This window comes from Diuraphis noxia, unplaced genomic scaffold (genome assembly GCF_037042655.1).
Source record: "Diuraphis noxia isolate RWA-SAM2 unplaced genomic scaffold, SU_Dnox_SAM2 contig0009, whole genome shotgun sequence".
NCBI classification, from domain to species: Eukaryota; Metazoa; Arthropoda; class Insecta; order Hemiptera; family Aphididae; genus Diuraphis; species Diuraphis noxia.
The window spans coordinates 2,095,149-2,108,546 of record NW_028301719.1 but is presented as its reverse complement, the minus strand read 5'-3'; the positions used below and the strand labels follow the sequence as shown (position 1 = coordinate 2,108,546).

Below are 13,398 nucleotides of genomic sequence, written 5' to 3'. Positions count from 1 at the left end.
CCTGGAGCGCAAAATTCCTAAATACGTCTCTGGGTACACGCAATACACGGAAATCGCTGCATATCTGCAGTATACATATCGCGTAATTAACCTATTTGTGCTAAATTATTGTATTGTTTATTCTACCAGTTTTTAGTTTTTTGAAAGTGTTCGTTTCCTTTTCATAACTTTTGCCACCTGCAAGTACGTCTATAATTGTGATCACCGGTCGAGCAATTTCGCGGTCACCCTGTACAATCAAACGCGCCGCAGTCGGTCATTGAACAGCTGAACGGCGTTCGTTTTTAATAAATATATTTCTTTCTATTGTTATTATTTAATCGCGGACACCGACGCGTCGAGCCACTGACCCGCGCGCTAGTGTGGTCAGCAGCTAGCGCGTGCGTAGCCGTCGAGCACGAAACCCCTTTGCCCACGTCACCCACCCACGTCGACTCGTACACACGCACACACACTTTACTCGTTTACACGCACACGCTCGCACGCAAACGAGTCGTCGTCGTCGTCGCCGACCAGTAAATTCAGTGCCGTTCGACCCGATGGCCGTCGCGTTTGTCAGGTGTCGTCGTCGTCGTCGTCGTCTTCGTCGTCGCCGTCGTCGTCGCGGCGGTTCACAGGCGGAAGTCCGTCCCGACGTTGTTCCCGGTTGTTGATCGACCGGAAAGACAACAAGGCGGCATGCGGGAGAACAACAGCGGCACCGACGGCAGCGGCGGAGACGATCGTACAACGTCATCGTCGTTTACGGTCATCGACGACGACCATCACGACCGCCGGGGCCGTCGCCGCCACCGCGACCACCGCGACCACCGCGATTACCACGGTCACCGAGTTGACCACGGTGACCGCGATAGCCGAGACCACGGCCTGCAGGACCGCCGGGATCAGGATCCGCGACAGTTTGCCCGGACCCTAGACTCGAAGCTCAAAAAGCTGCAGCAGCGACACTCCGGCGACGGCGCCAAGCACGCATCCAGGAAACCCGTTTTCGTGACCACTGTGAAAACGGGAATTTTCCTGGATCCGCCGCCTGATCTGGCCGCACTGCTCGGGCTCGACGACCGTTCGTCTCAGTCCGGCGTCGACTCGGACCGATACTACTCGTACTCGAGCAAGCCGCGCGTCCTCCACGACAGACAAAACCAACGGTGCACCGTCTCCTCCTACTCGTCCCGGAAGACTGACGGAAAACCCGAGTGAGTATGTCAGCGGTGTTTCCCGAGAGTTACTATCTGACGATTTTTCATATGAAAACATGTATGCCGTGGAGCGGTGAGTTTTCATTTCTGTGAATTTTATGTATACAAGAAAATCCTCGAGGTTAATGTTTTAGACGAATTCGAGCTTATGCGCCAAACTAAAATTACAAAATTACAAACGGGTATACTTAACCTGCAACTCTCTAATAGGTACATGTCAAATTTTTACTCGATTTCGAAAATTTTTCTTAAATTAACCTGCAGTTAGTAGTGTACCAAAAATTAGATATTCTAAAAATTAAATTACACAAAAAAATTGCCTCGTAGAGTTCATAAATACCTTTTTTTATGTATTAGAATTAATTTATAAATGTAATGAATTATCGTTGAAAACAACACGTTTAATATACTATATCGATTGTCAACGGTAGTGTACTCTGGACGAGACGAGAGTTTTGGGACATACGCCTACCTTAAACGATATGTCAAGATTCCGAGGAGCTGCAAATATAAGAAATAATATTCAGATTTCGCCACTCGTCTCACGCCAATACCTACGCGACTTAACGCGAACCTACCCGAGTGTCGTTGAAGACCACCAAAAATTTAAGTCACTTACCCTAACCTGTGTATAATATTATACGCGTTTATTATTCCGTGTCTCCCGTTAAAAGGAATGTGCAACCTCATAAGCTCTTATTACTGTTGTAGCCAACGGGTTAACCGAAATTTTCAATAACTTTTAACCTGAAACACGGATCGTCTTGTCCAATCGTGTTTTGGGTTAGGTTTGGTCAATGTAGTTTCTTCGAATGGTGTTCAATCCGCAGTGAGGACGATTACTTTAGGGAAAACGTTTTGGGTGTAACGATTAGATAACTCATCGAGTTACTGCGATCGCAGTAGTAGGTTCCCGTCATGTTTATATACTAGGATTTAAGAAATTTTCATTTTGAGGGGATTTAAAAAATAAACACTGCGCTGATGGCTGTCAACATCTAATATTAGTATGTGCCAATTTAAATTATAAAATTATATAACTTTTTGGTACCTATTTGGAAAAACGTAGTTTATTAATATGGATTTCACGTGTTCCGGATGTTCTATTTTTTTTTCGAATACCTAAGTATGCATAAAACTATAAATGTAAAACTGTTGAGTGTGAGTGGTAATAACTAAAAAATTTAAATTGCAGACCTGCAAGATTGACTTATCCAAGACATAAAAGAAGAATCCCTACCTAACCTGATATGCAAATATCTTTTAAACAAGATTTATCGTGTAATAAATAATGTACTGTGCTATTGTTACTAACAGAAAAACACTGGTTTTGTTCACGGATTGATGGAATCAACTTATTAAGTTATTTATGACATCGAGTTGAATTGGATTAGGTTTTGTATATTATATAAAACGATTCAGTACTACTGAATTTATATTAGAAATTACAAAAATTACGTGATTTGGTGTAACAGAATGGACATATGAAAAAAGGTTATGAACTTGTATAATATGTTAGTGAGTAAAATAAAAATATATGTCCAGTCATGCCCTATAAAATAGATAGTCGAAAGCCACTGTATGTGTGTGTGTGTACGCGCGCGTGGGCACCATAGGTTTTATACTAAACAATATGTATAATAAAATATTGCATATTATTATAGAGTCGATCATATTGACTACCGTGACCCAACTCACTATATTTTCAAGTGTCTGAGACATTTCACTTCTGTCCTAAAACTGTTTTCAACACACTCAAAGAATATTACAGTTTTCTAGTAGTTATAGTTTAAAAACACATACCTAAACCATATGGATATTGAAATGTGGTAAAAAATGAATCATTGACATTATTAATCGCTGGTAGTTATGGTTTAAACCAAATTCTTAATCCATTAACAACTATACCTGAAAACACGATTTTATGTGTCCACAGCAATGAGTCGTAGTATTGCTATAAGGTACAATTCGTAATGAATCAGATAATATTCATATTCATATTTTTACGTACTTCTATTATGTTTACAAAATACCATAATATTACCGCATGACAATCAACTTTACAGTGACCAATGACCGTGACCTTTGGCCGTTAAGGATATTATCCTTTGTAGGATTATTTTTAGAATCAAAATTATACGCTTTATACAATACATGCGCATAGTGCATACCTACTTATCTGTAACGACTATAACGACTTGTGCAATTTAAGATTGATATCTAACCATAAATTTTCTCGAATGGAGTAAGTAAAATACCTACCTTGTGAGTTGTATAAAAGCAGGTATATTATCTAAAAAATATAATATAAAAAAGATTTCATTATGATAACTACGGTTTATAAGTGTATTTAATTGTATTTACGTCGTAAAAAATAAATAATGAATGCTACAGTAATTATTTTGAACGGCCATTGTTAATAAAATAATTTACGTGAAGAAGGTGCATATACAAATATACAATTTGAGTTGTAGGTACTTATTATAAGTCTATTAATATGGTTATGATGTCCATTGGAAATCAAAATATAATACATCAAACGATAACAATTAATAAATTTTTTACGCATTTATTAAACTTTATTTCGGTCGCCAAAGTAAAATATTATAAATACCTGTAATTTATTATCAAATATATTTTTAATTAATCTAGATAGACAGGTTGAGTGATTTTTAATCAAATGTTAATAATATTTCCTAAGGAATATCGACGAATATAAAAATATGCATTTAGTTTTTACCGATGGAATGTAGTAGTTGTCAGAATCGAAAAATCCTCAATCTTGAAATGTGTGTTCCACTTTAAAAAAAAAACCCAAAAATATTTCCCGGGTTTTGATGATTTATGTCGGTTAGGCTCAAATTCCTCCAGATTCCTATATATATATAGAGAGCTCATTGTCAATTTCAAGCAGACATTTATTGTTATTGGTAATGATATTATGACACCTGTGCAATTTTAAAAACTATTATTTTGAATCGTTTGGATATAAACGAGAACTTAATTTTTTGTATATATTTTTTTTTTTTATAGTAAATTGTTATAACTTCGTTACGTATAAGTTTTATTGCGTTTATTTAAGGCTGTAAATTCTTGATTTTCGTAGAAAAAAAATAGTTAAAAACACCCAAGTTGACTTATTTCTTACGGACCGAACACGCGAACCGGTCGTTAAATATGCATACCTTTTTTTTTTACAAACCATAAAACATTCGTTCGTCCTCTCGACAATCTTGCTCACCCCATTTGCTCAATCAATTCTTCGAGAACTAGAATTTGGGTCAAAACAACGTCTAAGTTATGTATTTTTTCGTTTTAATTTTTGTTTTGTTATTATTCACAGTATGTGCAAACAAATGGGTTACACGAACATCATGCACGACAAACGAGTGGTCAGAGGCAGTAATTTTGCGAAAAAATCGTTCGTAAGTGTAACATATTATTTATTTATTTTTTTGTTTTTGGGCATCAGTCCTATTTAAATAACATGTTTTGATCTACATGATGAAATTAATTTCAATATTATATTATTAAAAATATTTAGCGCCCAAAGTGGAACCCATATTTTGGCTATGCTAAACAATTGTCGTCGGAGGTGAGCGTCTTGCTTACACGCATGCGCTACAGATTTTTCGTTGATCATTTTTTTTTTTTGAATTTATTTCGTTTTTATTATTACGTGTAACGTTGTATTTTTGGCTTTTGAAAACGCTGCGGAATTGACATTAGCTCACTCTTTGTTATTGCTACAATACATTTTTATCTAAACGAATTATTAAGTATCTGCAAATGGCACTTAAAGTCCATAATATTATTATTCCGCAGTGGGGTAAAGATTCATCAACGGCACGGGAAGAGGAAGCTCGTCGACGGGCCATGGCCAGGAAAAAAGCCATAGACTATCAAACCAGAGCGTTGAGATTTCACCTGGGAGCGCCGAAAATTCCTAGAGGTCGACAGAACGTGGACATCCAAACCGATGTACATCTAGAAGAAGTAAGGATTGTAAAATTACGTTTAAATGTTTGTGTTTTTACTGAACGTGAGAAGGTTAGCAAAAACAATTAAATCGAGTTAGTCAAGTTATACATAATAATGTGTGCTAATAATTTTGTTAAAAATCATCATTATAATTCGTTTTTATTGCGGCCTGCATAGATGTTTAGTCAATTATAAAAAGAAATATTATTTACTAAATTATTAAATCGAGAAATATTTATTTTTAATAAAATTAATATTTAATATTTTTATGAATTTTTAAACTTATAATATATGATATCTATAAACATAATTTAAACTTAATGGGTTCTATTATTTTGCAAACCAACTGAAAAGTCGTAAAGTTATTAAAATGAATAAATTGCCAATAATCAGTTGCACTAATTGTAGGATTAAAAAAACTTTTAAAAATGTATTACTTTACTTTTCATTAGTTTCAATATTTCCAGTACGATATATAGCATACTGTTAAAATCAATAAACATTTATCCGCTTAAAAACTAAAGTGCATTGTGTTATATATGAGTGTATCATTGGTGTACGTATTTTAATATTAAATATTAATTGATCTCTGCAAATGCGTTTTGGTATACACAGACAATGTCTGTTGATGTCTGTCGTGAAACGTTGAAACTGAAATTCTCTAAAGCTAGATAGAAAATATTTATTACCATAGCAAAATATAGAGGTATGATAACAGCAAACGGTACGTTTTTTAGTCTTGTTTGCGCATCCCTAATTTTTTCTATGTGTTAGTTTCTTCAATCTGCATCTTCTGATATAATATTATAATATGGGTAAAGTTCATAATGAAATATACGTATCGCAATGTTGATGACATTCCAATATATACTTTGCCACGCATAAAACAATATTTTTATAAATTATTATTATAATTTTGTTCGTTAATTTTTATTAAATTAATATATAATACATAAATATATATTTTTTACTTTTACTTTTTTATCGACAGCTGTACGATTATCCGGTGTCGCAAACGTTCGGGGCGCAGACTGAATTCGACCAAGAACTGTCAACGAACACGGTAACTGGGACGCCTGCCGGCACTGACGCGTCTACCCAAGTAGACGAAAAAGACGTAAGTTCGTTGTCGCCGGACTGTGATTCGGGTAAAAACAGCCCAACAACGTGATCGGCTAGAAATGACCATCGGCGCGCTTTCCTAACAATATATATTTTTTTTTAAAGTTATTCGACTTCGACACCGAAGTGACGCCGATAGCGGAGGCTCTGATCGCCGACGTGTTCCGACAAGCCATGCGCGAAGTGTTGTTCGAAGACGAGCTGGAAACGAGGGCCAGGCAACAAAAAGCGTTGTGCATGCGGCGCACCATCGAGGAGATCGAAAAGCAAAGACTGCAGTACGAAGACGAAAGGCTGAATAAAGTTATCGTGAGTTTCATCGCTTCTGTCTGAAATGAAAAAAAAAAAAATAATAAAATATTGAATCATTATTTTACGAAAACGGGTTCAACGAATGCCACCAAGAATATTATTCTGGTTTTGTTATAGGACTAACAGGGATAAGAAGTACAGTTATTTAATTTTATTTTAATGTTTTGGTAATTTTTAAATTAATTATTATCAAAAAAATTGGCTATAACCATTTTCTAGAGTTTATTTTTATCTGAAAATATCGACGTTTCAACATTTTATTTACATTCATTTCCTGATTTTTAATTGTTTTTTAGTTTCGAGAAAAATTACGAATTATTTAACACCGTAGTATTATCAATCATGTGACCCGGGCGTATTCTCGTACGACCAGCCGAACGCTTTCAGTGCGTCTAGTTATAAATGCTTATAAATACTTCTCATCATATTTTAATTCTTCAAAACTAGAAAAAATATTTTTATCTCTGTGAGTCTTATTTCATAGCCAAAACTTTGATATTTACATTATTTTGTGAGGTATCACAATGGTTAAATCCTCGCGTGACACTCTGTATGTATATTTTTTTATTATTTAAACGAGCCTCAACAACAAAAATTATTGGCTTTAATCATTGAAAAATTTGAGAAAAAAATGGTTTAGGTAAATGTTTTACATTTTGGTAAAGTATAAGGTTATATAAATTGGTTGATTTTAAGTATTTGAGAATACAATATTTTTGTAAATGGTAGAATTCGTTATTATGTCTACTTGAGCTCGGTCATCCCATTTTTCCGCATTTTAACCCCACCTCTACCAATCACTATGAATTTAATTTGAATATTTTGAAATTTCGGAATTTCCAAATGTTGATTATTCGATAAATCATAAATCATAAATGTGGATTCTGGTCGATCTCAATAGTAGACATAACGATTTCAGATAAGTTTTCTGAAATATGATCGTGTTATTAGACCAATATATTGGATTTCAACCCCCTCTCCCAATCCGTATACGTGCCTGTGGCTTGTACTTGTGCACTTCACTATTTATTTTGTACACAGTCACATACAAAAATGATCACTTAGTAGGTACCTAACCTAACGGCTAACACTAATTTTGGCCCGTGACCCACCATGTACACGTACCAGTCATTCACGGTATCAAAATATTAATAAATATTTTATCAGATTTTCAAACTCCGATCTCAAATATTAATAAAATTTAATAGTTAAGAATACAACATTGTTTTTGAAATAAAAAAAATAGAAATGCGTTTTTAATTTATTTTTTATTTAGCCGACGGTAAATAAATCATTCGTCGAATCGCGTAGAAAAAATATGTTGGCTATCTAAAAATATAATATAATATTGCACTCGTTTCTACGGATTAAATATTACATAAACAGAAATATAGGTTTCGACAAAAATAAGATTTACTACACTTATATAGTTAAAAAGAATATTACCTACCCAAAGTTTTACTATACTTATACCTACATATAGTATATTAGATTATTATTTCTTGAACCTCGATAGGTACGCTTCAATTTTATCATATCAACATGAGATTAATATTTAATTCGTTGCAGGCTGAACACACTCAAATGTTTGATAAAGGGGAGAAAAATGAAAAAGAACGAATCTCTTCAATGATGACTTCGGGCCGTGTGACTGATTTGTTGCCCAAAGTACTTGACGATCTGAGTAAAAAAGGACTCGCCACATATGCGACCACTAATAAATTAGAAAGTAAGAACACATTTTCTCGACCATACTCCAGTTTTGTTTGAACTACATTATTATATCGTCAACAGGTCCGGAATTCGTGCAATGGCTGACGAAAGAACTGCAAGCTGATAAAACGAAACACATCGAGAGCGACGACATTTTGAAAAGTACGAACGACTACTTTTATGGATATTTAGTAAAATCGAAGCATATAATAAAATATGATATGATATTATTGCCGAACGCGTAAAAACATTGTTTTACATGGGTAAAAAAAAATAATTAGACGAATTAATAATAACACGTATGTAGGTATACACATCATCACACCATTCTTTATTTGTTGTTTGGTCATTTAAAATAATATTCTCGACAAAAACGTAAATTTCGTGCAATTTTTCTGGGGTTCAAAGTATTATAATGACTTATAATGAAGTCATGTAAGTTTAAACAACTATTATAATCATTACTATTATTATACTAAATAACTCAGCACAAACACACATCATCTGTTTACGATTTAAATCCAACCCGAAACTACTGACGTTGCAAACCATAGGTCGATTTTTGTGTTCGGAAAAAGAATAAATCGCCTTACTAAAAGTATGGCAATTAACTACATGTTTTCTGTTCAAAACATGCACAGAATTATTTATTGATAAAAACGACATTTTAGAGTATATAGCTATAGATAAACACATAAATTAAAATTAGTTAATTCGTTATTTAAAAACGTGATACAAATATCTATATCAACGTAAAATCGTTAAAATCTTGAATCTTCTAGCTATAAAGGGACAATAAAACATATTAATAGTGTTGTATATTTGTAACCCTTGATTATTGCACGTTTGTGATGAAAGTTTTCTAGGTTTTTATTGTACTCGTATAATACATTTTTTAAAACATTATTTCTGACAAGTTTGATGAAAATTATTTATTTATTATCGTTATAATGTGTTCTTAGGTATGATCCATGATTTAGTAAGGCGTCGTTTGGACTCGTACAACGAGATTACTGACGTGAAGGACATTGAACGACCCGAAGAGCTATTTAAAGAAATTGAATCGATAGCGTTAGAAACCGACAAAAAGATTGAATCGGTTACTAAGGATAGCTAAAGATTAGTTGAGAAGAAAAAGAAATTTTCTTAAAGTTTTCCCCATTTCAACCGGCACAGAATGTATTTTGACATACATCGATAGGTGTTTTACAACAGGTGTCTACGTATAAAAAATAAAAAATTTAATATAATCGTACATGGAAACAAAATTAAAAGTTACGACAAAGATTTGCCTTAAATATTATTATGAGACGGAGAAACACAGAAAATTAAGATACACTCTGTGAACCCGTATAAAATATGTACTTGAAAACTTGCTCGAAGTCACGAGTAAAATTATATTTCTCGTTGTTAAATTAAATCATAATAAATCTTAAGTCACCAAGTCAGGGGAAACTAGTTTCAACATCATAAAATCCGAAAATCCGAAAATCCGAAAATCGTATGTGTACCTACTTGAGTTCTTAGAAAAAATAACATTTTTTTTTTTAACAGTCTAAAATCCAAAATAATTGTATTTTATCCCAAAATTACCTATAGATAATATAAAGACAATATTATGCATATATTTGTCTTCACAACAGTTCATAATAGTTTCAATTACAATGCAAAAAATAAAATACAATACCTATCTAATTGGTTTTTATCCCGCTTCCCGATTTAAAAAAAAAAATTTTAAAAATACCCAATTAAAAAAACCCCTGGAGAACCTTCAGTGTGAACACATTTATAACACCTATATATGTACCTAAGTAATTAAACTAGATATAGATAGCAAAAATATTTTGAATCGAACGAGAAGTGTATGAAATTTCGCAGAAAATATTTTTGAATGTTAAAATATATTCGTTGTTGTGTAGTTTTAGAAAAAAAAACATTCTATTAATAGATGAACACCGATACGACGAGCTTCAATCAAAAAACAATGTGTCGTTATAATAATATTATATAATAGATTGAAAAAAGATAACGTACCTACGCCTAAATATATTATATTGTATTATGTGATTAATTATTATTAAATATCATACCATGCAATATTATTATTACCATATTATAATTGTTGAGTCTTATCAAAAGTCTATGTATTTTCGAATATATATTATGATAATAAAAATAAAAATACTAAAAACAGTGGTTTTTTATGTCCGCATTCTAGAGGGCATAATTTTTAATTTTCGTTTATTTATTGATGTGTAAGAAACTAAGAACTCGATTAAATTTGTATATAAGTACATAACAAAAACACATATAGTTGAAATATCGTTTGGTAAAAAAAAAATACAACTAATTTACCTACATCGGCCAAATTAATTGATTGAAATAAATCAAAATTTTACGCATTGTAAACCTAAAAATTGGGTTTTTTTTCACAAATGTTGAAAGAATCGACGGAACTAAAATCAAAAATATCAATGTGTTCATCATTTGCTAAGGACATTATTTTATTTATATAGGAGCGGATGATGCATCATGAGACTAATTATTATTAAATATTATTATTATTATTGTTATAAATTTGCAGTTGAGTCGTATCAAAAGTCAATATATTTTTGAATAATAAATATATTATGATGATAAAATAAAAAATAAAAACAGCGACTTTTCATATGCGCAGAGCATTGTGGGGGTACATATTACATAATATATATACAGGGTGTTTAGCGAGGATTTACCCATTACAATATCTCACGAAATTTCTGCGGTCAAAAAAAGGTTCTGTGATAAGACTCCTAGGGATAAGAACTACAATTGTTTCGTTTTAAAATTATTTTTAATGTTTCGGTCAAAAATTTATTTTTTTATAAAATTATTTCCGAAGGAATTAAAAATCCTGGCCATTTTGTAGAGTTTATTTTTCTGAAAATTTGGATGTTTCAAAATTTTATTTTATTAGTTTCCTGATTTTAATATTTTTTCTAGTTTTGAAGTAATAAAATATGATTACATTTAGCTATATAGGTACAATGAAAGCGTTCGGTCGGCGTACGAGCGTCCGGTGTTAAATTATTCACGATTTTTCTCAAAATTAAAAAAAAAAAACTAATAATCAGCAAATGAATGAAATAAAATTTTGAAACGTCATCATTTTCTGAAAAATAAACTCTACAAAATGGCTGTAGTGAATTTTTTTTTGGAAATAATTGAATATAAAAAAATATATCTTTCAACTTTTTACCAAAACACTAAAATAAGCGAAATAATTGTAGTTCTTATCCCCCCGCGAGTGTTATTGCAAAACCAGAATTTTGATATGTGCATTATTTCGGGAGATATCGCAATGGGTAAATCGTCGCGGGACACCCTGTAGTGCTCGTTAAATCACGATTAAGAACAAGTATTGTGTGGTCTACGTAAATCCATAAATTTGGAAAGAGGGTTACATAATATTCCTGTTTCCTTTTTTCCCCCTCCCCGCAAATTGTTGTTCGTGGGGGGTTCCGCGAAAAGCAGCTGTTGGCTTGCAATATATACATATATATATATATATATTATAGAAAATCCATATCTAATACATCTAAATTAACACCGCTGCCGCCATAACTGCATCCGAAAAATATTAATATAATACATTATCACTATAATACTATCACTCCCCAATATAGAGTTATTATAGTTGACGTTGACAAATTAATAACAACGGAACGTGTCTGGTTTTACAAAAATATTAATACATTGTTTGGTGCGCGGTTTTTCGATGAGTGTTGTCCTATTTTACCTACCTACCCATATACCTAATGATATTGCGCGCGAGATTTATTCGTGACCATAATTACGGAACAAGTCTTGGTCTAAATCCAGACGACGAAGTAAGCACCGTACATTTCTTCAAATGCAACACAAATTCTTAAATTTCTATGAGATTTTAAAACCAACAACTGTAATAATTAATCATTTTTATATTTTTATTATAATATACCTAATATACAATCTGTAAATTAGTTTTTTACAATAAGAATATGAGCATAGATTAAATATACTATTAAATTTAATCTATGATATGAGCTATTATAATAAGTATGATTTATGAATGACTTGATTAAAAGAGTAACCCAGCGGCTACACTTTACAAATTTACAATAATATATACATTTATATATGCTAATGGCCTCAGATGTCGGAGAAGAAATTATTAATAATTAATTTCAAGATCAATACAAAAAAAAATCAAATATTGATAATGATAACACAATAATGGTGTTTGTTTTGCGACGACCGATAGCGATTCGAACACTCGGGAAAACAACGAAGTATACAGCACAAGTCAAATATTACAACACAATCGTTGTACAATACGTACAGGTAGAAATCATAATATCATAACTAATGGCCAATGAAGACACACCTTCGTGTCCAACGTGGGGAACAATCATTAATTAGAGTCAAACATATACTAACAGAATGTCGACAATTCATTAAACGGCGCATCGAACTGAAACTTCCTGAGTATACACTGTACAAGAGTTAGCAACCTCTTCCGAGACGGCCAAAAGAATTTTGAATTTTGTCAACTCGACAGAACTGCGTCCACTCATTTAAATATATAGGTGAAAATGTATATGGGTATATTATTTTTTTAAGGAGTAATGTTTGGGCAGTTTATATGACATGGCGTATTCGGGATGTCTACATTTTGCGAGTAATAAATGAACATTTATTTAGTGTTTTTCCGAAAATTCCAAAATTTATCAAAATAGTGTTTATAAATATAATATTATAATTTATTTCCAACCGGTGTTTTCGAAAACGCTATCGAAACGCCATTGGAACATTCTTCAATATACTAGCGTTTTCCTAACCTATAACCGCACTATTGCACCAACGCGCAGGCACTGGTACAGTTCACTGATAATCGTCCTAGTGCAGAATGGTGCAAGTGTAGATGAAACATGAAATCTATATACTTATCAGTTATCACTGATACATTAAGATACTAAAATATTTAATTGGTATTATGGTACTTACCATGAAGCTCGTGCGATTATTATTGCACTGGGTGCATTGAGGTGAC

At 32.7% G+C, this 13,398-nt stretch overlaps 1 protein-coding gene across 2 annotated transcripts; it reads left to right on the top strand.

Annotated features, from left to right (window-relative positions):
• Positions 1-493: 493 nt before the first annotated feature.
• On the top strand, positions 494-10,561 carry LOC107163685 (Radial spoke head protein 3). Of its 2 annotated transcripts, XM_015511221.2 has the most exons (9): positions 494-1,196; positions 4,543-4,624; positions 4,744-4,794; positions 5,025-5,195; positions 6,172-6,297; positions 6,408-6,611; positions 8,184-8,343; positions 8,409-8,489; positions 9,290-10,561. In XM_015511221.2, the coding sequence occupies exons 1-9, from the start codon at positions 679-681 to the stop codon at positions 9,442-9,444; spliced, it is 1,548 nt and encodes a 515-aa protein (XP_015366707.2). In that variant the 5' UTR covers positions 494-678; the 3' UTR covers positions 9,445-10,561. The 2 variants fall into 2 exon arrangements, with proteins under 2 accessions (XP_015366707.2, XP_089086686.1); XM_089230560.1 differs by lacking the exon at positions 4,744-4,794 and having other exon boundaries at positions 495-1,196.
• The last annotated feature ends 2,837 nt before the right edge of the window (positions 10,562-13,398 follow it).

Excerpts from the sequence above, each read along its gene's own strand:
- LOC107163685 (XM_015511221.2), top strand. The coding sequence starts at position 679 with ATGCGGGAGAACAACAGCGGCACCGACGGCAGCGGCGGAGACGATCGT. Across the intron at positions 1,197-4,542 it reads AAGACTGACGGAAAACCCGA|TATGTGCAAACAAATGGGTT; the intron begins GTGAGTATGTCA and ends TATTATTCACAG. Across the intron at positions 4,795-5,024 it reads CTAAACAATTGTCGTCGGAG|TGGGGTAAAGATTCATCAAC; the intron begins GTGAGCGTCTTG and ends ATTATTCCGCAG.